The 23,944-nt window shown below is 38.8% G+C and overlaps 1 protein-coding gene across 1 annotated transcript in view; it reads left to right on the top strand.

Moving 5' to 3' along the window:
- Positions 1-2,815: 2,815 nt before the first annotated feature.
- Positions 2,816-23,944, top strand: part of TECRL (trans-2,3-enoyl-CoA reductase like) — a 35,522-nt gene continuing 14,393 nt past the window's right edge. The window contains exons 1-5 of the mRNA XM_063300333.1: positions 2,816-3,161; positions 5,297-5,348; positions 9,195-9,239; positions 10,992-11,095; positions 23,599-23,714. Of these exons, the coding sequence (XP_063156403.1) occupies positions 2,928-3,161; positions 5,297-5,348; positions 9,195-9,239; positions 10,992-11,095; positions 23,599-23,714 (551 nt within the window). The 5' untranslated portion in view covers positions 2,816-2,927. The remainder of the gene's footprint in view (positions 3,162-5,296; positions 5,349-9,194; positions 9,240-10,991; positions 11,096-23,598; positions 23,715-23,944) is intronic.

The following is a 23,944-nucleotide window of genomic DNA, read 5'->3' as shown; positions in this document are numbered from 1 at the left end:
TAGGAAATCCCCAGCTCATTCACTTGGGTCCACAGTTAACAAAGTATACAGGTGTACATAGAACCAAATCTATTAAGAGTATATAGGCACTGATACGAAAAGGACAATATTTATTATGAAAGTTACATGATCCAATCAAAAACATAGAGACTAGGGATACACCTTGAAGAATCTCAAAGTCTGAGAAATGATTGATTTGAAAACTGTAGTTGTTATATTTCTATTGGTAGGAAGAATTTTACTACTACTGCTTATCAGGGTACACACATGAATGTGCTGACTGCAGAATAACAACATGCAGAACATTCATTTATGTTTTAGAATCTCATGGAAGATCAGTTTTAAATACAAGCCCATTCAAGTTGAATATGCAATAAATTTATTAGGGGTGTGCACAAAACAGAAAATGTATCTTGTTTTGAACAAACTGTCAGAACATTTAAGGTGGACATGGTGTAGCAGAAACAGAACCCAGAAGGATTTTACAGGTGAATAAAACAAGGTTTATGAGCATGTCCCCTTTTGTCCCTTTCCCTTTTTCACCATGGTGTTGCCATGCCTGCTTTGCATGCTCTGGGCAGCAATTCCTTTCTGCAGCTCCTAGAACGATATAAACTACTGGCCCACATGCTCCCAATCTTTCTAGCACCTTTCCTTCTCTGTATCCCCTGCTGCCACTGCTGAGATCCACATTGCAAAATGGGGAAGTGGTGGTGTTGCACATGCAGGGAGGAGGCACAGTCTTCCCCACACCACAATAAGCATGGAAGAGGCTATCCCTTCCCTTTCAATCTTTCACTGCTTTCTTCATTACCATTAGTGTTATGAGCACACACCATCACCAAGGAAGCCCTTCAGCCTTGGCTTTTTCCCACACTTACCATCTCCACTTCTGCCTGGAACAATAGCATTTTATTTATTCATTCATTATATTTATTTATTTATTTATTCATTCATTCATTCATTCATTCATTCATTCAATTTCTATAGCTGCCCATCTCATCAAGTGACTCGGATTTTATTCCATATCAAGATATATAATTCTGATTGATATATAATTAGGCTGACCATACGTCCCATTTTGAATGGGACAGTTCCATTTTTTTAACATTTCCGGACCGTCCCGTTATTTTAATATAAATGTCCATTTTGTCCTGTTTTCTTAAAAATCTTACTTTGAAAGTTCCTGTGAACCTGTCAGAATGCAGTCTGACTTTGAGTGGAAGGAGGGGGAGCTCAGCAGAAACAGCGGGAAAAAAGCCGCAGAGTTCAACCTGGTGGGAAACCTAAAAAGAAAAAAAACAGGATCTGTCCTAACAGCCAGGAACCACGCTGAGACAAGGAATAGGTCTCTAGTGTTTTATTACTGCTACATAACAGAGAATCCTAACAAACTGAAGAAGCTTGGGAAAACCCAGACATATAAACCCCAAAGACTAAGGCAGGCCCGATCTGTGTCTCTTTGAATGGCCACCTAATTCCTCAGTACTACGTATGCGCTTTACAGCCTGGATGGGAGCCCCCTGCTCGCCATCCTCACTCATGACAGGATCAGCTGATAGGTAGTGATCAAAGGGCGAGCTGATTGGTTCCTGCCTTGAAATGATGTAAAAGCATAGCCAGAGGAGGAATGGCTTGTCGGGAACAACTGTTCACTAGAGTCTCCAGCCCAGCCTTGCCTCTCACAAAGGAATCTGAAGATTCCCAGCCTGAGAAAACTGGAGAAGTTCCTGCCTGCTGATCCAGCCTGTCACCCAGCCCTGCCCCGTTTTGCCATCCCAATGTCCTGTTTTTAACCCTGTCCCATTTTGCCATCCCAATGTCCCATTTTTGTCTCAAGGAAATATGGTCAGCCTATATATAATCAAGAATGTATGAAATATGCATGCTTTAGTCTGGGCAGGGACCATGCCTAGAACATTTTGCCTATCCCTGAAACTTACTCTAGGTGTGGGGACCCAAAGTATCATTTTAAGTATTATGCATTTATGCAGAATGTTACTGTTTATCCCAGTCAAGGTTGACTTCTTTTGTTAATTGTTGTAAAGATATGATGTCTTCAGTATGAACTTGCAATGATGGAACCATGATTTATTTAGAATATTGTATGTCCCTGATGTCATTATATGACACATGTGAATCTATGTATTCTACTCTGAAAAGTGAATTCATTCAAGCCTTGATGCCAACAAATGGAAGGACCGCTGCTACATTTTTCATGCTGGGTCATCCCAGGCCAGAGATGCAACACCCTCTGTACTGAAGTTTGAACAGAGTGTTTATGAAGTGTGTGTGTACTTTGACTCCTACAATGTGGAGGAGTTCACTCTTTTTTGCTTTTGGTATCGGATAACAACATGATGCAATTGAATGTAAGGTCATCTACCTACACAAGCATATTTTTAGCTTCAATATTTGGCAGACATTTGACAGTATTTGACTGGTTAATTGATTGGCATCACAAGCTTAGTATAGACATGCTCTTTATTAAGGAACAATTCCCATGCGAATGACATTTGACTTGTATTTTTATAACTGGACTTATTTGTATACCCAGCTTCTATAGATAATAATGGCATTCCATTGCATATCAGTTCTGATTCCTTTATAGCTCTTGGACTTTTTTTTTAAAGAACTGGATTGTAATAATTAGGGAGCAAGATAAGAAACTGAGCAGGGTGTGTTGTTTCAAACACCATGTTTAAAATAAAAACAGTAGTACACAATATCACAATAGCCAGCTAAATATAGTAATGGATTAGAAAGCCATTGTTTCCAATCCTGCTATATAAACTTAGACTCTCTAAATGGAATGCCACTTGACCTTTCATCAGCCGGTGTTTGTATTTAACTGATGCAGGGACAACAGATCACCCGTTGTAGGTGTCCAGTGTTGACATGACAGGCCCTTGTATTTCTTCCCAGCCATGTACAGGAGACGTAAGCTCAGCACTCTTGAGCACAAGAAAGACCTTGCCATCCCTGGATCTGCATTGCCTGCACCTCATAATGGCATGAGAAGTTTCTTCAACTTGTCCCAGCTTGTACTTTCTGCTGGCCATCTAAGACCACTGCCAGTCCTTAGACATTCAAAAATCACTTACGTTGAAGTGGAGATTCTTGATGCCCACAGCAAGAAGCAGATCTGTGTAGTGGATAAGGTAAGTTTAGGTCTGCTTTTAGCAGCACATTGCAGAGTACGTGTCTTTTTTTTTTTAAATAGTATTTTGCTGTCTGAAAAAAAATATTTATTTTTAGTCATTGCAGTGGCTTAGTGTATTTTTCTCCTCTGAAATTGCAAATGTTTCTGATTTGTTCTCTGATTCATCAAAAAGAATCAAAGAGTGCCAATAGGTGATATTTATATTGCAGCTTTTGTTTAACTTCTACATTAAATAAGGCAGACTCTATCCCCTATAGCTTTGAGGAAAACTCCACTTTAATGATGTGCCCCTGTGAGTTTTAGACAGGGCTATGAATCAAATAAATATGACTGTACGGCCTTGCTTTTGAGAGTGGCAGAAACTTTGCTGTAGGATCCCTATTAGCTCACCAAATGAAGTCTCTTGTTCATACAGGTAGTTTGTCCCCCACCCCCCCAAAATTAAATGTCACAAGATGTCATCTGCAGGAGCTCTCTGCAGAGACGGAGCAAAAGACCTTCCCCCTAGATTTTGACATACAGTACCTACAGTGTTTTGGCAATACTTTTAAATAAGTAATATTTGCTTAATATTACTTCTTCGCTATTCAGTGCTAATATTTTATTCTAACTCTGTTTAACATTTTCTGTTCTCATAGCAACATTATTTCAAATTTGACTTTTAGAATATAGTTGAGTTTCTGAAAAATCATATCCATGTTTATAAAAAAAATCCCATAAATTATGCTGTAATATTTTTGAGACAGAAAAGCAAATTTGCACTACACTTTAGAATGTTTAGAAGTGTTATAAATCCTTACAGCAGCAAATGTGTAAAACACTTAGAACTACTACCTCCAGTTCGCAGCATTTGACAGGATGGTTTGCCTAGATAACTTCTGTGGGAAAATTAATTCATTATCTCAAGTAAATCTTGTGACTTAAAATATTTTTAAAAGATGCTCATTTTCTTTTATAACGCCTACAGGCATGAGTGAGAGTAATGTCTATTGACAGTTTTTTATGCTATTCAAATGATTTGTGTTGAATAGATGAGAAAGCAAGGATGATATGTCTCTCATTTTTCTGGAAGACCAGTTTATCTATAGTATTTGGAAGCTCAGCAGGGTTATTTCACATTTACTCCCGCATAGATCTGTGAAAAGCATATATCCATTAGACATGGAAGCTATATGGCCATATATAGTTGTAAAAAAATTGACAGTAACTCCAACATACTGATCAGTGGATCAAATACTTTCCAAGCAAGGATCTTAATACATTCTACAGCAGAAGGCCAAGGGTTAAAGTTCCCCTTCTCCTATGCTAAGATCTAGATCCGGATTACTAGCTGTGCTTAAAGTAAGATCTGCTTTGGCCCTGTATTGTAACAACTATTTAATTGTACACAGAATATTTATTTATTATAGAAAATACTATATGAATATTGTGTTCATACATTTGCCCTTTTAAGGGGCTACAGTGTTGACACTCATGTGATGTCACAAATGCCAATGCTTAATTTATTTGTCCATTTCTCCTTTATCTCAAGACCTTCTGGAAGCAAGTAGTACTGAAATACTTCCTGAGTTTAATGCCTGAACCAACATAAAATCAAAGCAGAGTTTTTTCTGTGTTGGGATCATTTAGATTTCATTGTGTCTCAGGCATATGGCTGTATTCATTGTGATTGGAGCCTAAGTGGCATTTTAATAAAACACTAAACATAATTAAATGGACATAGCAGAATGATATTAGGAAGAAGATGAAAACATTATGAAAAAATGGACATCTTGATTCTAAAATAATAAAGCTCGTGCAGTCTAATCAATTAGCCCCAACAGAATATCTAACAAATATTTAAATATTTGTAACTGAAAGACATAGACCCTTAAAGTGTTATAGATTGGCCAGTTTTGCCTGCTGAGTATGAAACCACTCAAATTGAACTAAATGGGCTTTTGAACTGATCTTGTGCAGCTCCTGTCTGGATTCTGGATGCCTAAACATTCAATATTTTGACTGTGTGTGTGTGTGTATGTATGTATGTGTGTATGTATGTATGTGTGTGTATATATATATATGACATGCACACAGGTGTGTATGCATATGCAAAGCATGCAAATTACTTACCTTTCCCCCCATTCTTTTCAGATGCCACCATCGTCAACACTTCTTGATGTAAAACATAAGTTTCATAAAATATGTAAGTATCTTACTATTTGTTTGGAATAAATTCATCGGAGAGTTCTGAGGAAGCTTTATAGATAGAATATTGGCAGACTGAGCATGGTTCAGAAAGTGCTAGTGTAAAGATAATGAGTTAATTATTTACTGGCTATCAGTGGTGGTGGAACTGTGCACTTTTAATTAATCAGGAAAAAATAGGGTAGTCAGCAGTGTTGAAAATAAACTGTGTGCAACTGCTATCCCAATATTATGGATAATATGATGTTTGTATTCTAAATGTACTCACCTCTCCACATATGATACCTAGCCTGGACATAGTTCTATCTGTTAATAAGAAACAGCTCCTTCCAAAAACGTTGCAGCATGGAGAACTCTTTGTTTGCTGTCACCTTGCATTCTTTCATACTTATCTACTTCTATTTCTCCTTCCACCATTTTCTATCTCCTTCCTGTTTAAATTGTGCACATTCCATGTCCGTGGTTAGTACATCTCTGCTTAGACTACTGAGGCTACACCATTGGTAATTATAATAATAGCCAGAGACTGAAGAATCCAATGGTGTGAGATTGCAGAATTAAAATGCTCAGCTGCTCCCTCCACTTCATGCATGTGACTAGTGCAGCATGTCTCTGTTAGCTAACTTGAAGCTCATGTCAGAGGTAGAAAGAGGAAGACCAAAATTAAAATTCATTATTTTCCACAAAAAGATGAATTTTATTTAATAGTCCCTGAACTGATATATGGACAGATACATTACTTGACCTATATGTTTGCCATCATGTTTGAGGAGTGTGCTGATAATCCTTCTTTTAAAAGAAGGATGTTGTAGAAGACCATAATTCCATGTATTGGTCCAGGAGACTTGCTGCCCTGATTGACCAGAATTGACGCTTGCAGCCTTGCCTGCCTCACAGTGTTATCCATCCTTCCTGGCATCTGCCCTGAGCTTTTTCTTGCATAAGCATTAGGACAGACTGTAAATGATATTTATGTTAGCCAATGAAAAGTTAGTTGATTAACAGTTTTCCCTTAGACCAGTGTTTCTCAAACTTGGCAAGATGTGTGGACTTCAACTCCCAGAATTCCCCAGCCAGCCATATTGCCTTAGCCAAATGAACTAATTATTTTCCCAGTTCGTGTTAAATGCAGTTGTGCATTTTGTTTATGAGCTCTTACAGAAAATGCAGCTTTGGGGATGGCACAGAGTTTAGAGTCCAGGCTTTGCAACCCCCAAGTCCCATGTTTAGTCACTGACAGTTCCAGTGGAAGACCTCAGGCTGGAAAGGGCCTCTGCCTGAATCTCTGGAAAATGTCTGCCACCATGAAGAATTGCAACTAGGCTAGATAGGCTGATCTCCTGATCCAGCATGTGAAATTACCATATTTCAGGTGCTTTGAATTAATGGTAAAAATCATTTTTTTGAATTTTATGGAAGAAGTGCATTCATTGTTACTAGGAAATACATTCTTAGTATGTTTTCTCATTCACTGTTACAACAGTGGATTAAAATTCAGGACAGCTTTAGTATAAAAAGACTTGTTCCTTTAATTCCTAGTCCTGCCAATCTAAATTAGCACCTGCCAAGCTTTAATTAATTAACCTGCCAATTAGGATTGTAAGCATTCATTGTATACATATCAATGATTTTAATATTAATAAAAAGAATCTCAGTGGCAGAATTCACACTCAGTGCTATTCCATGGTGTATAAACTACAAAAGCTTATAAAAGCCAAGCCAGACAAAATATGTTAGTGCAAAGTGTGAAGCTAGCCAATAAATCCATTGTTTTTTACGATGAATCACCAATTGTTTCCCCTTTGCTTTCATATATGGATCTAAGGATTTCTTCCTTATTAAACCTCTCATATTTATTGATTTCTTATGAATATCAGTCAATTTCACCACTGCAAGTGAACAAGGACAATTCAGTCAGTGAAATATATCTCAATCCGACTGATTTCATTCAGAGCTTCCATGTTAAAATCAATGAACTCAAAACTTGCTTCATTAAGCTGCTAGGTTTGTGCTTAAACAATCAGAAGGAAAAAGTGCTTCAGATGGTTTAGCTTATTTCCAGGAACATTTTCCAATCTGTATAACAAAGAAATATAGGGTTGCCAAGTGATATCATTATCTGTTTTGCAGTAATTCAGAAGTGTTCTTGAGACTTCTCAGATGCTAGATCCTCATCCATCTTAAAGGACATTTATTATGACCTTTGCTATTTCTAGACTGCCCAACCAGGACTTAACATTTATCAAGCTATTTTACTTGCAGAGAATGTATCTGCTTTGGTTGACATGAAACATGGATCTTAAAGCTTCTGTCCTGGAGATTGTGCTGAGGTCCTTTCATCTCTCATTAAACTTCAGTTTGTATGTTTTTGAGATAGTATGAAATATAAGGTCCAACATTTTTGAGTTAATATTATTTTAAGAATTCTAGCAATATTCAGCTTCCATCCACCCCAAAATCATCTCTATCTAATAGGTATAGTCATCACTTTTCTCTAGCGCTCATCAAGAACTGACTGAGTTTGTATGTTATATACAGGAGAATAGTGATGCAAACAGACCCTAGCATTTATTAACTCTGAATCAAGTTTAATTCAAAACTATGGGATTTCCAAAAAGTTGGAAGTAATTTTTTTCCAGATCCACTAGTAACTACCAGCCCAGACACTGGCCTGTTCCTATTCTCCTGTCTCTAAACAACAACAACAACAACAACAACAACAACAGCACACTGAAGTAGTTAAGAGGTCTGGCAGGTAGGCAAACAATAGAATGTTAAAAAAAAACATAGTCATCATTCTGAAAGCTCCATCTTTTGTGGAATGAGGTCTGCACTGTGAAGGTGCAATGCTGCTTTCTTCATTCTGTTCTTTTAACTCGTCCTGGTGACACCACTAGCAAAAGACCATTCCAGCAATGTTTCAGCTTTTGATGCACATTCTCCAGAGCTAGCTGGGGGCTGTGTTCTTTCTGTGCAGTAGTGAGGTGTTGCAAACTTAGCAACCAATACATTCTTTATTGCATGTACTACGGCACTCCATGTCCTTTGGAGCAGCTCCCAAAATGTGAGACTTGGAACACTTTGAATTTTGGTTAGACTTTTAGAATTCCAAAGAAGCTCTGAGGCAGCATATTTTAACATTATGTTTGGACACTGATGTACATTTTTATCTTAATTTTTCATGATTACCAAAGAGATATAATTTCTTTGATTAATGAAACTGGCTAAATGTTAGGGTGATTTTTTGGGGGGGTGTAATTCACCATGATAACTATTTAAAAGCAAATCATTTTATACATCTGATATTAATTCAAATTAATAGTTTTAAATGTGTTGACATGGTTCAAATTATCCACAACAGAAAGATTATTATCCCTTTCATGAATTGCTTCCATCTCAATTTTCTGTACAGCACTAACAACAATTTGTAAGGACATCAAAACAGCAAAGGTCAGTTAGTAGCTGGTCTCCAAAGCAGAATCTAAATTTCTGGATTCTTCATAAAATAATAAGCAATAATAATTTGTTGATTATTCAAATGTCCTGTCACACTGTAGATAGTAAGAAGCTGTCATGGACCATAACTTAGCAGTATTTCAAGCTGACCCAATGAAATCAATGGGACTTAATTTACTGAAGAATGACACTGATGATTGTAATAGGTGCATTCAAAATATAATTGAAACAAAACCATTGCTTTTGAATGTTCTTATTAATCCGCACACAGGATCTTGCAATATACAGAACAGACTTCAGACTGACATGGCAAAGTAATAGGAATCATACTGTTTTCCTTTAAAAAAGGCCTGGGAGTAAAATACGTTTTTCACTTATTTGAAAACAGGTCCACAATGGTACCCATCTCGGATAGGCCTGCGACTAGAACGCAGTAAGTATTTATTTTCCTATCAAAATGTTTTAAAGTCTCTTTTCCCTGACAGAAATAATTCATCCCTACATTACTACCTATAGATTTCAGTGTATGTATTTTCTGTTGAAAACTCTAAGTACATAAATATCTATTCTATAGAAGTGGCCATGCCAAAGTACAGAAATTGCAACTCCAAAAAGCATTGAAATGTTTCTGTTCACTGAAACAGTTGTGAAAGTGTTCCAGGAAATGAGAGCACATCATTAAGTGTTCCTTCCTTGATACTTATATTCTCCACCACCACCATCACAAAAATGGTCCCATGTCCTCAGTTGCCTAATTAATTATGAATCAGGAAATTTTTTTTTTTGAGGTTGCAATTCTATTGCTATGCTTTTCACTAATTATTAACAAGATTTTATACAACAGTTATCTCTGCCTCTTTTAATTAAGGGATGGTCAAGTAGAATGTTGAAAAAGGATTGAGATTGCCCCTTGGACTTTCCATGGGAACTTCAAATTCTTTTGATAGTGGGGAGAGATGTGAAGGAACATATAAAGGATTCTGATTCCATTCAGACGATCTGATGGAGATCACTTCTTCACTCTCCATGCTTTGTCAAAATGTTCCATAAATGCAAGCCAGGCCCAACAAAGAGGGTGCTTATCCTTCTTACTGATATAAATTATGTATATAAGCATGTTCCATGTTTACGCTGGGTCATTTCCTCCTAGCCCATATGTACTAATGTGGAACATGACACTTCTGGGTCAGCATTTTTCAGGTTTAGGCAAGTTAGCCAAGTAGCCCTGCACAATTTCTTATGTAATATCTACCTAACCCATGCTGAAATTCAAAATAGACAAACTGGGAATTACGTGAAAATGTTTCCTGGGAGAAGAGGTACATATAACTAACCACACTCAAGTTAGGAAAAGAAAGCAGTCAGACAGAAAGTATTACAGAGCATAAGATAAGCAAGAGTTGGGGAAACCCACACTGACAGCATGAGTTTGGTATGGGTCACTCATAGTTCAACAAGCCCTTTGCCATATATACACACGAAAAGCCATGTCCAGAGAGAGAAGGGAGGAAAATTTGGGCTAGTTCCTCAGAGTGAATACTACCCACATAAAAATTGTTACAAGGGTGACTTCAGTTGCACTGACTCTGTAGCACCTCTCAGCCTACTGACAACAAAGGTCAGTGACAGTATAGATAACAAGTTAGGAATTTCCTCTGGGTCTTGCCTTTATCTCTCTGACTTTCCCTTGGTGCCTTTGTCTTCCCAGTACACTTGCTCTCTGATGCTCTGCCTGATGGTATGTACTAAACTAAACTAGGAAGTCCATAGGCTTTGCTTGGCCAACGCTCCCCTACAACCCCACCATCCCTTTCATTTAATAACCCTTCCTTCCGTTAAAGTTGCAAAGAATTGCTGCACCAGTTTTTGCTCAGGTTACATTTGTACTCTCCAGAAACACACTCAGAAAATATTGTAGCTGTTATAAGGCACCCAAGTAAATATTCTGTCCCTGATGCAGAATTACTATATCCCCCTGCTTGCATTCAGCAGTGGTTTAGGGACTGCTGGTACATATATCATTTGACAATTTCACTGGTATCATAGAATAGCAAACACGGTATTTCATTTCTTAGGCTTTTTTTTTAGCAGAAATAACCTTTCTTCCTGCTCAGATATGTTAACAGAGAAATATTGTGCAAGATGAAATTATGTGTCCCCTGTTCTTACTTCTTTGTTTTTACAGATGGACCCTATTTAAAAGACTCTGTTAACGTAAAGAGTCTTGCAGCATCTTCTATCATTACACTGTATTTCACAGACATGGGACAGCAAGTCAGCTGGACAACAGTAAGTATAACTTTTCTAGAAGTACAGATATGCATAGCCATATAGTCCAGTTCTAAAACAGCTCATAGCTGCTTGGTTCTTCTTTTGTTAAATTGGTTGAGGCACGCAATTTATTTGCTTGCATGTTTGGTTGTACATTCTGGCCTACTAAATCCAGATTGGTTTGTCACTAAAAGATGCACTTTAGCTTAGAAGCTAAAGCCAAGGAATACAGAAAAACAATGGCCCTAGGAACCAACTGAGGGACAGCCTCCCCTTAAGTGTGAAAGGTGAAAGGTCCCCTGTGCAAGCACCGAGTCATGTCTGACCCTTTGGGGGGATGCCACTTTCGCGACGTTTTCTTGACAGACTATAGCGGGGTGGTTTGCCATTGCCTTCCCCAGTCGTCACCCTCCCCAGCAAGCTGGGTGCTCATTTTACCAACCTCGGAAGGATGGAAGGCTGAGTTGACCTGAGCCGGTTACCCGAGAGAGAATCCAGCTTCCACTGGGATCGAACTCGGGTCGTGGGGAGAGTTTTCGGTTGCAATACTGTTGCCTACCACTCTGCACCACACAAGGCTCTTTTAAGGCTTTTTAAGGGTCCCCTTCGTCAGCAAAGGATCATTACCTTGTCATGGTGCTGGAGCTTGAGCACCTCAGTGATGGCATCAGCTAAACCGTGAAGGGCCACCCAAGACGGGAAGGTCGTGACAGAGAGGTCAGACTAAATGCGATCCCTGGGGAAGGTAATGGCAACCCACCCCAGTATTCTTGCCATGAAAACTAAATGGATCAGTACAACCAGAGATATGTCGGTATACCATCGGAAGATGAGACCCCCAGGTCGGAAGATGGTCAAAATGCTACTGGGGAGGAACAGAGGATGAGCTCAACTAGCCCCAGACGTGATGACGCAGCTAGCTCAAAGCCGAAAGGACGGCTAGCGGCCGACGGTGCTGGTGGTGAATGGCGAATCCGATGTTTTAAGGATCAACACACCATTGGAACCTGGAATGTAAGATCTATGAGCCAGGCAAATTGGATGTGGTTATTGGTGAGATGTCAAGATTAAAGATAGACATTTTGGGCATCAGTGAACTGAAATGGACTGGAATGGGCCACTTCACATCAAATGACCACCAGATCTACTACTGTGGACAAGAGGACCACAGAAGAAATGGAGTAGCCTTCATAATTAATAGTCAAGTGGCTAAAGCAGTGCTTGGATACAATCCAAAAAACGATAGAATGATCTCAATTCGAATTCAGGGCAAGCCATCTAACATCACAGTGATCCAAATATAAGCCCCAACCACAGATGCTGAAGAAGCTGAAGTAGAGCAGTTCTATGAGGATCTGCAGCACGTACTGGACAACACGCCTAAAAGAGATGTTATTTTCATCACAGGAGACTGGAATGCTAAGGGCAGTCAAATGACACCTGGAATTACAGGTAAGCATGGCCTGGGAGAACAAAACGAAGAAGGACATAGGCTGATAGAATTTTGCCAAGACAATTCACTCTGCATAACAAACACTCTCTTCCAACAACCTAAGAGACGGCTTTATACATGGACTTCCCCAGATGGACAACACCGAAATCAGATTGACTACATCCTTTGCAGCCAAAGGTGGTGGACATCTGTACAGTTGGTAAAAACAAGGCCTGGAGCTGACTGTAGTTCAGATCACGAACTTCTTCTTGCACAATTTAGGATCAGACTAAAGAGATTAGGGAAGACCCACAGATCAGCTAGATATGAGCTCACTAATATTCCTAAGGAATATGCAGTGGAGGTGAAGAATAGATTTAAGGGACTGGACTTAGTAGATAGGGTCCCGGAAGAACTCTGGACAGAAGTTGGCAGCATTGTTCAGGAGGCGGCAACAAAATACATCCCAAAGAAAGAGAAAACCAAGAAGGCAAAATGGCTGTCTGCTGAGACACTAGAAGTAGCTCAAGAAAGAAGGAAAGCAAAAGGCAACAGTGATAGGGGGAGATATGCCCAATTAAATACAAAATTCCAGAGGTTAGCCAGAAGAGATAAGGAATTATTTTTAAACAAGCAATGCGCGGAAGTGGAAGAAGACAATAAAATAGGAAGGACAAGAGACCTCTTCCAGAAAATTAGAAACATTGGAGGTAAATTCCAGGCAAAAATGGGTATGATCAAAAACAAAGATGGCAAGGACCTAACAGAAGAAGAAGAGATCAAGAAAAGGTGGCAAGAATATACAGAAGACCTGTATAGGAAGGATAACAATATCGGGGATAGCTTTGACGGTGTGGTCAGTGAGCTAGAGCCAGACATCCTGAAGAGTGAGGTTGAATGGGCCTTAAGAAGCATTGCTAATAACAAGGCAACAGGAGATGACGGCATCCCAGCTGAACTGTTCAAAATCTTGCAAGATGATGCTGTCAAGGTGATGCATGCTATATGCCAGCAAATTTGGAAAACACAGGAATGGCCATCAGATTGGAAAAAATCAACTTATATCCCCATACCAAAAAAGGGGAACACTAAAGAATGTTCAAACTATCGAACAGTGGCACTCATTTCACATGCCAGTAAGGTAATGCTCAAGATCCTGCAAGGTAGACTTCAGTAATTCATGGAGCGAGAATTGCCAGATGTACAAGCTGGGTTTAGAAAAGGCAGAGGAACTAGGGACCAAATTGCCAATATCCGCTGGATCATGGAAAAAGCCAGGGAGTTTCAGAAAAACATCTATTTCTGTTTTATTGACTATTCTCAAGCCTTTGACTGTGTGGACCATAACAAACTTTGGCAAGTTCTTAGCGGTATGGGGATACCAAGTCATCTTGTCTGCCTCCTGAAGAATCTGTATAACGACCAAGTAGCAACAGTAAGAACAGACCACGGAACAACAGACTGGTTTAAGATTGGGAAAGGAGTATGGCAGGGCTGTATACTCTCACCCTACATATTCAACTTGTATGCAGAACACATCATGCGACATGCTGGGCTTGAGGAATCCAAGGCTGGAGTTAGAATTGCTGGAAGAAACATTAACAATCTCAGATATGCAGATGATACCACTTTGATGGCTGAAAGCGAAGAGGAACTGAGGAGCCTTATGATCAAGGTGAAAGAAGAAAGTGCAAAAGCTGGCTTGCAGCTAAACCTCAAAAAAACCAAGATTATGGCAACCAGCTTGATTGATAACTGGCAAATAGAGGGAGAAAATGTAGAAGCAGTGAAAGACTTTGTATTTCTAGGTGCGAAGATTACTGCAGATGCTGACTGCAGTCAGGAAATCAGAAGATGCTTAATCCTTGGGAGAAGAGCAATGACAAATCTCAATAAAATAGTTGAGCAGAGAACAAAGGTCCGCATAGTTAAAGCAATGTTTTTTCCCCGTAGTAACATATGGCTGTGAGAGCTGGACCATAAGGAAGGCTGAGAGAAGGAAGATAGATGCTTTGGAACTGTGGTGTTGGAGGAAAATTCTGAGAGTGCCTTGGACTGCAAGAAGATCAAACCAGTCCATCCTCCAGGAAATTAAGCCAGACTGCTCACTTGAGGGAACGATATTAAAGGCAAAACTGAAATACTTTGGCCACACAATGAGAAGACAGGACACCCTGGAGAAGGTGCTGATGCTAGGGAGTGTGGAAGGCAAAAGGAAGAGGGGCCGACCAAGGGCAAGATGGATGGATGATATTCTAGAGGTGACGGACTCGTCCCTGGGGGAGCTGGGGGTGTTGACGACCGACAGGAAGCTCTGGTGTGGGCTGGTCCATGAAGTCAAGAAGAGTAGGAAGCGACTAAACGAATAAACAACAACAAGGGTCCCCTTAAGTAGTCTCACTATTTAAGCTTAAATAGTCTCACTTCCCCAGCATGCTGGCTGGGGAATTCTGGTGGTTGAAATCCACCCATCTTAAAGTTTCCAAGGTTGAGAAACAGTTATTTAGAACTTTACCTGACTGTGAGAGAATTTTTAATATATTGGAACAGGCTTGTCACAAGATCCTTCAAGAAGTAGACTTCAGCAATTAACCTCTAATGGCTAAAAAAATTGGATGTACAAATCAGAAATCCCAATTCAAACATCACTTTCACCATGAACTAAATAGGCAAACTATTTCCTCTTCAACCTCTCCATCTGCAATATTCTGACCTTACTTGTGGGTTATTGAGCAGTTTATTAGAAAATAATATTTTATGGGCCTCTTTGAACATTCAAATGGCAATAGAAATACTAAAGAAACCAGCTTTAAAATAAATGACAAAATATGAAAGGAATTCAAAAAGAATTATAGTCACCATGTCAACTTGTATATTACATACAGAATAAGCAAAACAAAAGGCAAAACCCCAAAACCCTAACATGTCAAATGAGCTTAAAAATGAGAATTGCTGTAATTTTCAAACTGAAAGGTGAACAAACTTGCCAAATGATTCTCAAAAAATCCACTGGTGAGATTAGGCATGAACTCTGGTTTTTAAGTTAAAAACAGCATTGTAGGAGATGGCACATACCTGTATGATAGTAAAGGTAAAGGTTTCCCTTGACAGGAAGTCCAGTCGTGTCCGACTCTAGGGGGCAGTACTCATCTCCGTTTCAAAGCCGAAGAGCCGGTGTTTGTCCGTAGACAGTTCCGTGGTCATGTGGCCGGCATGACTACATGGAACGCCGTTACCTGCCCGCTGAAGCGGTACCTATTAATCTACTCACATTTGCATGTTTTTGAACTGCCATATTAGATGGTACCATGTGAAAATGCAGTTTATTGCAGGGGCTTGAATTAATCTTTTTAATGGCCACAAAAATTACTAATCTGTGAAAGGTTCTATTGGCTCCCCAATATCATACATTATATATAATGACAAGATGAAGAAGAAATTAAGAAAATAAATCTTTGTTTACAGAAGCATTCTAGCCAGGTCACCAAGAGGTGGTTTTTATTTTTTATAGGTTATCAAGTTTAAAACCAAACTGCCACTAACAGTACAGGTAGTCCTCACTTAACAACCATTCATTTAGTGATGGTCTGGACCTACGATGGTGCTGGAAAAAATGACTTACAACCAGTCCACACACTTATGACCATTCCAGAGTCCCTGCAGTCACATGAGCACAATTTGGGCACTTGGCAACCGGTTCACATTTATGACCGTTACAGTGTCCTGTGGTCATATGATTGCCATTTTCTACCTTCCCAGCCAGCTTCTGGCAAGCAAAATCAATGGGGAACTGTGTGATTCACTTAACGACCATATGGTTCGCTTAACACCTGTGGTGATTCACTTAACGGCTTCCACAAAAAAGTTTGTAAAATTGGGTCAGATTTGCTTAATGACCACTTCACTTAGCAACTGGAATTCTGTTGTGGCCTTTAAGCAAGGACTACCTGTAACATCAAATAGCCTCAGGTGGCCTATAGAATATGATAAATGAAGAATGGACCATTCTAGATAACTACTTTTTTTACTAGGATCAATTAAAATGACAGAAAAGTAGGTATATGGTTTCAGGTTTTCCAGAATTTCCTTAGGATGTTTCAAAAAGTTGAATATGGGGAAGAAGCTAGACAGTGTAAACATTAGACCAGATCTGTTGTTAAGCCATGGTCTCAAATGCATTGAACTTTCAGCAGTTCTACACATTTGTTCTGAAAGGTGTATTAGGTGTCTCATTCAGGAGGAAGCTTTCCCCAGTTCTGGAAACACAAAAGCCGTTGGCCCCAATTTGTTTCTTACTGCTAACCAGAAATGCTGAGTCATTACCATCACTGTATGATGAATCTGAATGAATGATCCAGGCATATGAAGCTTGTGGCCTGAACCGAATATTATCTCTGGTATTCATGGAATCAAGAATTAAGAGACACATTCCTGTCCCCCTTCTATCTTTCTGTCATATATAAATAGATGGCATACAGAAGTATATTTAACATTCAGTACATTTTGTATCAGCTAGATTTGGCCTCTTTTGTGAATATCGATCATGCTTCAGTTTCAACAGTTAGGAAACAAAGTCCAGAGTATTAGATAAGATAAACTGCAGATATTTTTCTCTTTGAAAAAATAGCAACAAGGTACTCTTCTTCTCCTCTACCAGATGCCAGCAGAAATGTTAATTATAATTTGCCACTATAGTAAATTAGTTGTATAGTTAAAAACTTTAGAGTCAGTGACACTGCCAAATTTTGCTAAATTAAAAATAAAACATTAGAAAATTAGAGCCATACCTAATCTTTTCTGTTAATTTCAGCATGTTGTTCACAGGCTGCAAAGCTGCACCACTGTTTTCATTCATTAACTTCCAAATAGATGTATTCTGTGATTGCCTAGAGCCAAGATTACTGTAGCTGCTTTCTTGTTGTCCAAATCAGCTGCCCTCATATTGCTTTGTAGAGATTTAAAAGTGATTCAGAAATTTGACAGATTTACTGTCTTTATACAGTCTCAAACATTGATGCAGTTTTCCTTCTACAGATGCACCAGGCTGAATGTAGGGACTAAATTGTCTGATCAGCTTTTTGATGTGTCACTTGTCTATGAGAGCCCACAAGGTCGTGCTGTTCTGATGTGGTGTTTCTCACTCTTTAGCTAGAGTTTTGAAGATCCTTGTGGTACCTTCCAACTCTGTGGTTCCATGATTTGTTAAGCAGGTTCACTTGAAGGGAGAGAGAGAAAAAAAGAGAAGGTCAGATTTCTTCACTGCATGCAAGTGGGACTGAGTCAGAATTTGAGGCATTTGATGATTAGACAGACTTACTTAGTATATAAATAAATTACTTATAAATACTTACTTAGTATATAAATAAATACTGGTATTGCTATTAGACTATTATAATACAAACTTTTACTTTCTGTCATGAAATATTATGTAAGCAATAAAAAATAAATACACTTCAAACCTTTTTTTAATATTGTTGCACAAGCAACACAGAACATGTTGATGCCAGGAGAAGCAGGATGGTGATCTTTTTGATCTTTAGTAAGCACTTTTTAAATAGTTTTTCAAAGTTTTTGTTTTTATTTGTTTTTATTTTATTTTCTATCCCGCCTTTATTATTTTTATAAATAACTCAAGGTGGCGAACATGCCTAATATGCCCTCCTCCTCCTATTTTCCCCGCAACAACAACCCTGTGAGGTTTATTTATTTATTTCGTATGGCATAGCAGAATGCAGCATTGTTGCATAAAAATTGCTAAACAATATATAAAAGTGTATAAAATATAGGACATTGGGACAATAAATTATTTTAAAAACACGCAGTACAAATGACGAATAAAATTATGAATAAATTAAGTCATGTATGAGCAGTTACTAAAGTAACTAAGCCTATGGCCAGATATCTACATCGTTTAGCCATTGGACAGGAGTACCCTCGAGATGATGTAGTTCTTGCAGGGAGCCAGGAAACCTCCTGAGGGAACATTCCATTGCGATGTGATGTAAAGTTTGCAGGATGTTCCCACAGTCACAGTTAGGATTATTAACCAGCCACCATTTACTGTATGTTTCCAATATCCGCACCTGCCATGATTAGTTAAAATCCGATTAGGTCCAGTCCAGTTTTTCTTTGGGAGATCAAAGCAATAAGGGTGTTGTGCTGGATCAGACACTAAATTAAACAGATCTGGGTTAGAACTCCTGGTGCCATGCTTTCTCAATATCGAAGTCTTTTCTGACTAATTGCTGTCCAGGTTTCCATGGTGGGTTCCGAGATTTGAATCTAAATATTTGATTGTGGCAATCCTCATGTATAGGTAATAATCAATTGATTTGGGTTGGGCTGAGAGAGAGGGACTGGCCCAAGGTCACCCAGCTGGCTTTCATGCCTAAGGTGGGACTAGAACTCACAGTCTCCTGGATTCTAGCCCATTGCCTTGACCACTAGACCAAACTGGCTCTTTTATCTACATAAAGTAAGAGTAAGACACTTTCTGCATTGGCTTCATGCTATTTCCCTATAGATTCTTTGTTTGACAATTTGGAAAATGTTGTGCTTTTCTATTCTCAACTTTTCTATCTTTGCTTTAAAAGAGGTACAGGGGACAATATTTCAGAATTTTACTGTGGCAAAAGTCTTGAAAATATTCAGCTGAAAATGCAGAATTAAGGTCTGTAAACAGTCCAGCATCTCTACTATTTTCATCCCATTCTGTTAAAATTAAAAGAAAAAGAAAATGATTAAAGCCTTTGCAGTCATTTTGATGCTTCCCCATCATAAATGATTGCAGAAACTTTATGTAGTTTTTACTCTCAAATTGCTTCAAACTGAATTTTGCTGCCTCAAAATCTCAAATCCAGATTTTGAATTGAATCTTGTCTCTATCATATTTCAAATCTGAACCAGATCTTAGCTAATTTTCACACTCTTACTAGTTTATCACCAGAGAAATTTCAGCAAGGATTTAGTTAATAGCAAATTTGGGCATTTGACGCCTACCACAGCTGACAGTGGCACAGAGGGCAGCAGCCAACTAAGTCTCACTGAACAGTACCTTTCCTTAATCTGCAAAAAGAAAAAGGAAAGAAAAAAGCATACATAAGATACATGTCTGAATGTTGCATGCTAACAGTGGTCATTACATTTTAACATTTATGCTACAGAAGACTGAATTGGAGAAAGGCAAATACAAATCAATGTACATTATAACGGGTATGTGTGGCAATTTATGCTGTTAGAACTATGTAAATTAGGGGAAGATATGTACATAGGGAACATCCCCATGTTAGATGTTTGGAAACTTAATTCTTAAGAATATTTTGATGGATTTTTCCTTTTCAAAAATCAGCTTTAAAACTCAGCAAACTTCCCAACTAATGTGGATAGAAAAACAGAAAGGATTTTTACTGACTTGTGTATTTCCACAGAGGAATTAATTTGAAGGAAAAGTTGGAAGGAAGGAATTTTGCACACTACAACTCTTAAGATTCTTCACACACCCCCACACCCCCAAAACAACAACAAAACTCAAAGCACAAACCATTATAAGTAGACTTTCCTTGGTAACAAACACTTGTTCGATAATGCTCAGGGCAACTCCATTAGCTCCTTAAAGAGAATGCCACCATCAAGAATCAAAATTATTTTAGAAACAAGAAGGCAAGTATTTGCTATCAGACATTCAAAGCAACAAAACTATTTGCTGATTGAAGATATAATACTGAGGTAAAATTACAGTTAAAAATAATAGTAATGGATAGCATTTAGTCAGCACAGTGTAAACATCTGGCATACAGTATATTATTAGTAACCCTTTTAATAGTAGGTGTCATTTATCTTAAGTCATTTCTTATTAGCTTTTGCTTGAAAGAGCTTTGAGGATACCTCACTTACTGCTCTGCAGCCTGCTTCTTATCCCCTACCAGGCCAGCTAACTTAAAGTTTCTCTGCTCTAATAGAGCAGCAGTGTTTTCCATCTTCTCCCCACCCCAGCCTTGCTGTTTGCACAGTACTTATCACTTTGGCGGGGACTGCGGCAGGGTCTGGGATCTGTCCTATTCCTATGCCTGCCTTTGGTTTATGCATACAAAACCCCTCCTCTCTGCTTGCTGCTGATCTCCTTCCATGGCCATCTTGGCCTGTGCAGCTGGACTGATAGGACACCAATACCAGGAACATTGCTCCAGAATACCTTTTGGCCAAGGGCCTTGGAGGTACTTTCTGTAGAAATCCTGATGTTGCTCTTCTTTAAGTACTAAGATCTCTGTCTAGCAATAACAAGTTCTCTCTATATCACTAGAGAATGTAGTCAGCCTCTCTGAAACAAATTTTAAAGGTTCTGACAGAGATTTACACCTGTCACTCTAGCCATTTGTCAAATCCAGTCAAATGTTGTTACAGTTTTAGACCAAAATACAGTCAAAACACTGGTTTTCAAAGCAAAAATAAAATTACAGTAGTAGTAATATTAATAGAAATTTACACAAACCAACTTTCACTTCAAATACCTCCTTTCAATAAGTGTTACAGAATTACAATCATAGCTTGTTGCTACAAAGCAAAATTTGACAACTAAAATGTGAGTTTAGAGCAAAGAGTTTCAACTGCTGCTCCAAGGCACAAAACTTCTGAAGGTGCCACAAAAGTTCTGAAGGTGTGCCACATCAGTGAGCCACAGGAAGGTGGGGCGCAGCTGTGCAGCCAGAACTCTGCCTCTATGACATCACCAGGGATGGACTGCCTCCATTTCTGTTCCCAAGTCCCAGCAGCCTGTAATGTCATGGAATTCTGGGTTTGTGACCCAGAAGTCTTGCATAGGAGATGTGTGCCATGAGATGAAAAAGGTTGAAAACTACTGCTGTCAGCTAAAAGGAATTAAAAGTAAAATTTATCTGAATGATGTGGAAAATTTCTTATTAAAGCCTGAATTAAACCAAGAATCAGAGTAACACTGACCGTATGGCAGAATATATTAAATTGATTCAAACTTGGCTTCTAAAAGAGCTGAAGCTAGAGCACTAAATTGGGCTCTGGAGAATTCCCAACAATATTTGGGATACTTAAACAGAGATGAGCTGCTGGACTAAGTGTCGGGAAATCTCTGAGGGGTCAATACATCTTTGAAGTTTGACTTAAGTTGACCCAAGTCATTCTGTAATGCTATGTCCCAGATTCTCTGTTTAATGACCTCTTTAGCTTTATTTAGTCCCAGGGATAATAAATATCCGGGTGAGAGGCCACAGAAATCTAATTTGCTTGAGGTGCTGTTCCACTTTGTATACGTAAAGTTGCCAGATGATATTATAGCAGCAACTTAGTTGATACCTAGATAAGCCTTAGCCTGGTTTTCAGAATAATTAGCCAGAATTTGGCCTCAGTTTTGGCTGACTTGTAGTCTTGTATTGCGTTGGACACATCTGGAAGATTGAAAAAAAAGATCTTTAAAAACCTGATTGAGCTTTATTTCAAGGGGTCATAGTTGGAATGACCTAATTATGCCAATGTCCTAATTATAATTACTAAGTGACTGATTTCACAAGCTGTTTAATAGCTGCTAGAATGAAATTCCCTCCTAGCTTTCAGTGGAATCTTATTATTGCTGCAGCTCTTGTTTTGAGGCCACTGAGGAGGAATAGTTAGTGTGAGCAATTTTCTGTCTAGAACCTTGAAAAACCACTCTGAGAGATATACAGCTTTATAAGTTGTTCCAGGTTGTGATTATCTATGTGCCATCTGTGGATTTTAAGAGCTATCCTGAGGCCAGTCTGGATTAGTTACAGGATGACAGCATGATCATCATAGAGCAAGACAGAAAGATGTTTGTCTGCCAGTTTCAGGGCATGTAAATCTAACCCTAATTCCCGGCCGTACTCCATCCATAGGTAAACAGTTAGCCATCTCCATATGTTATAGGTGAATTGAGGACCTAGGACGTAGTATTGACATGGGCTCTGTATCTGGATGCCAACAGCTGAAATGTGCAAAAACTCCATGTTGCATCCTATGTCATCATTCTGGGATATAGGCTATCCAACATAACTACATAACATAACTACATAAGTAAGAGGATGTAATTCTAGACAGTTCTAGATATATTGATGTGTTGCGTTCCCTGGTTTTATTTTGTCAAAAAATGTGAATGAAAACACAGTGGTGGTAAATAGGGATTAATGTATAACAATGGCATAAAAGGGTAATTCTATGGCCTATTGGTCATGAATTTGCTGGAATCCTGACTTGGAGGAGCAAATCTACATCTTTATTGTCTGTTTGCATGTCTCTTTGACTTCTCAGGCCAGAAAGTTATGTGCAAAATTCTGGGCTGGAACACATGTAGGCTTACTTGGGTTTCTGTCCCCTGTCTGTCTGAAGGGGCTACATACTTAGGAACAGCTCCAGAACAATATTTTTGTGATGCCTCATCGGGAAGCTCAGACTGTTTATCTTAATCTTCTGGCATTAATTGAAGGGCAGGAGTATATCCAAGATAACAACTGAATAGAGACCATGACTGACTCCTGCACTGCATCTACTAAAAAACTCTCAGATGAGAGGGATATATAATCCACCAGAGAGGGTATGTTGTATTGAGGCTTTCTGACAGTATTCAGGAGTTCACAGTAAATTTGGCATCCACTGAGGGATGATCCCTCTAACTGGCAGATCAGGACTTCTCTAAAGCAAATTGTAAAGGTTCTAACAGATAGCTACCATGTCATTCTAGTCAGCTGTCTTAACTTACCTTCTCTCTGTGCCATAGCACCAGCTGATATTGAGGAGAGCAGTTGGTGGATCACTCCATCAATCCTTGTGCTTTAATTTGTCCCACAGTAAGCTGTTAGTAAAGTCACATTTGCTGGCCTTATGACTGGGACAAAGTAGAGTCTGGGTACAGTGAAAGAGCAAATTTAGGTTGGCCTACTTTGTGCTGTCTCAAGGACTAGAGCAAACCAAGTTAAATGTGTGCTAAGTCATGACTTTTTGCCTTTTGCTGAAAGAGCTATAAAAACACTTCCCAGGAATATAGCCTTTATCTTACTGTTCTCATTTTGTTAACCAATCTTTCTCTGTTCCTTCTTGTTTTTTTCAGGTTTTCCTAACTGAATATACAGGTCCTCTTCTAATCTATTTGCTGTTTTATCTTCGTCTCTCAAGTATTTACGATGCAAAAGAAAGTGCAAGAAGTTTACGCCATCCTGTGGTTCAGTGAGTAAGAAAGGTTACATTTAAGATTTATTTATATGCCTAAAAAATGTGTGCGCATACAAAGAGAAAAACAACTGTATACCAGATTTTGTTAGACTCTTTGGAACATAATTTCAGACCTCCTTAAAAACAGCTAAAATTCCTCTCCTGTAGTGAACTATGAATATAAACCCAGTGCCCTTGCTCCTATTGGCAGCTATTGGCAGAGGTCTATGATGTCACCATCTTAT

The sequence above is a fragment of the Candoia aspera genome, chromosome 4 (genome assembly GCF_035149785.1).
Source record: "Candoia aspera isolate rCanAsp1 chromosome 4, rCanAsp1.hap2, whole genome shotgun sequence".
In the NCBI taxonomy this organism is placed as follows: Eukaryota; Metazoa; Chordata; class Lepidosauria; order Squamata; family Boidae; genus Candoia; species Candoia aspera.
Note: the sequence above shows the minus strand (reverse complement) of the source record. Positions and strands in the feature narration are given on the sequence as shown.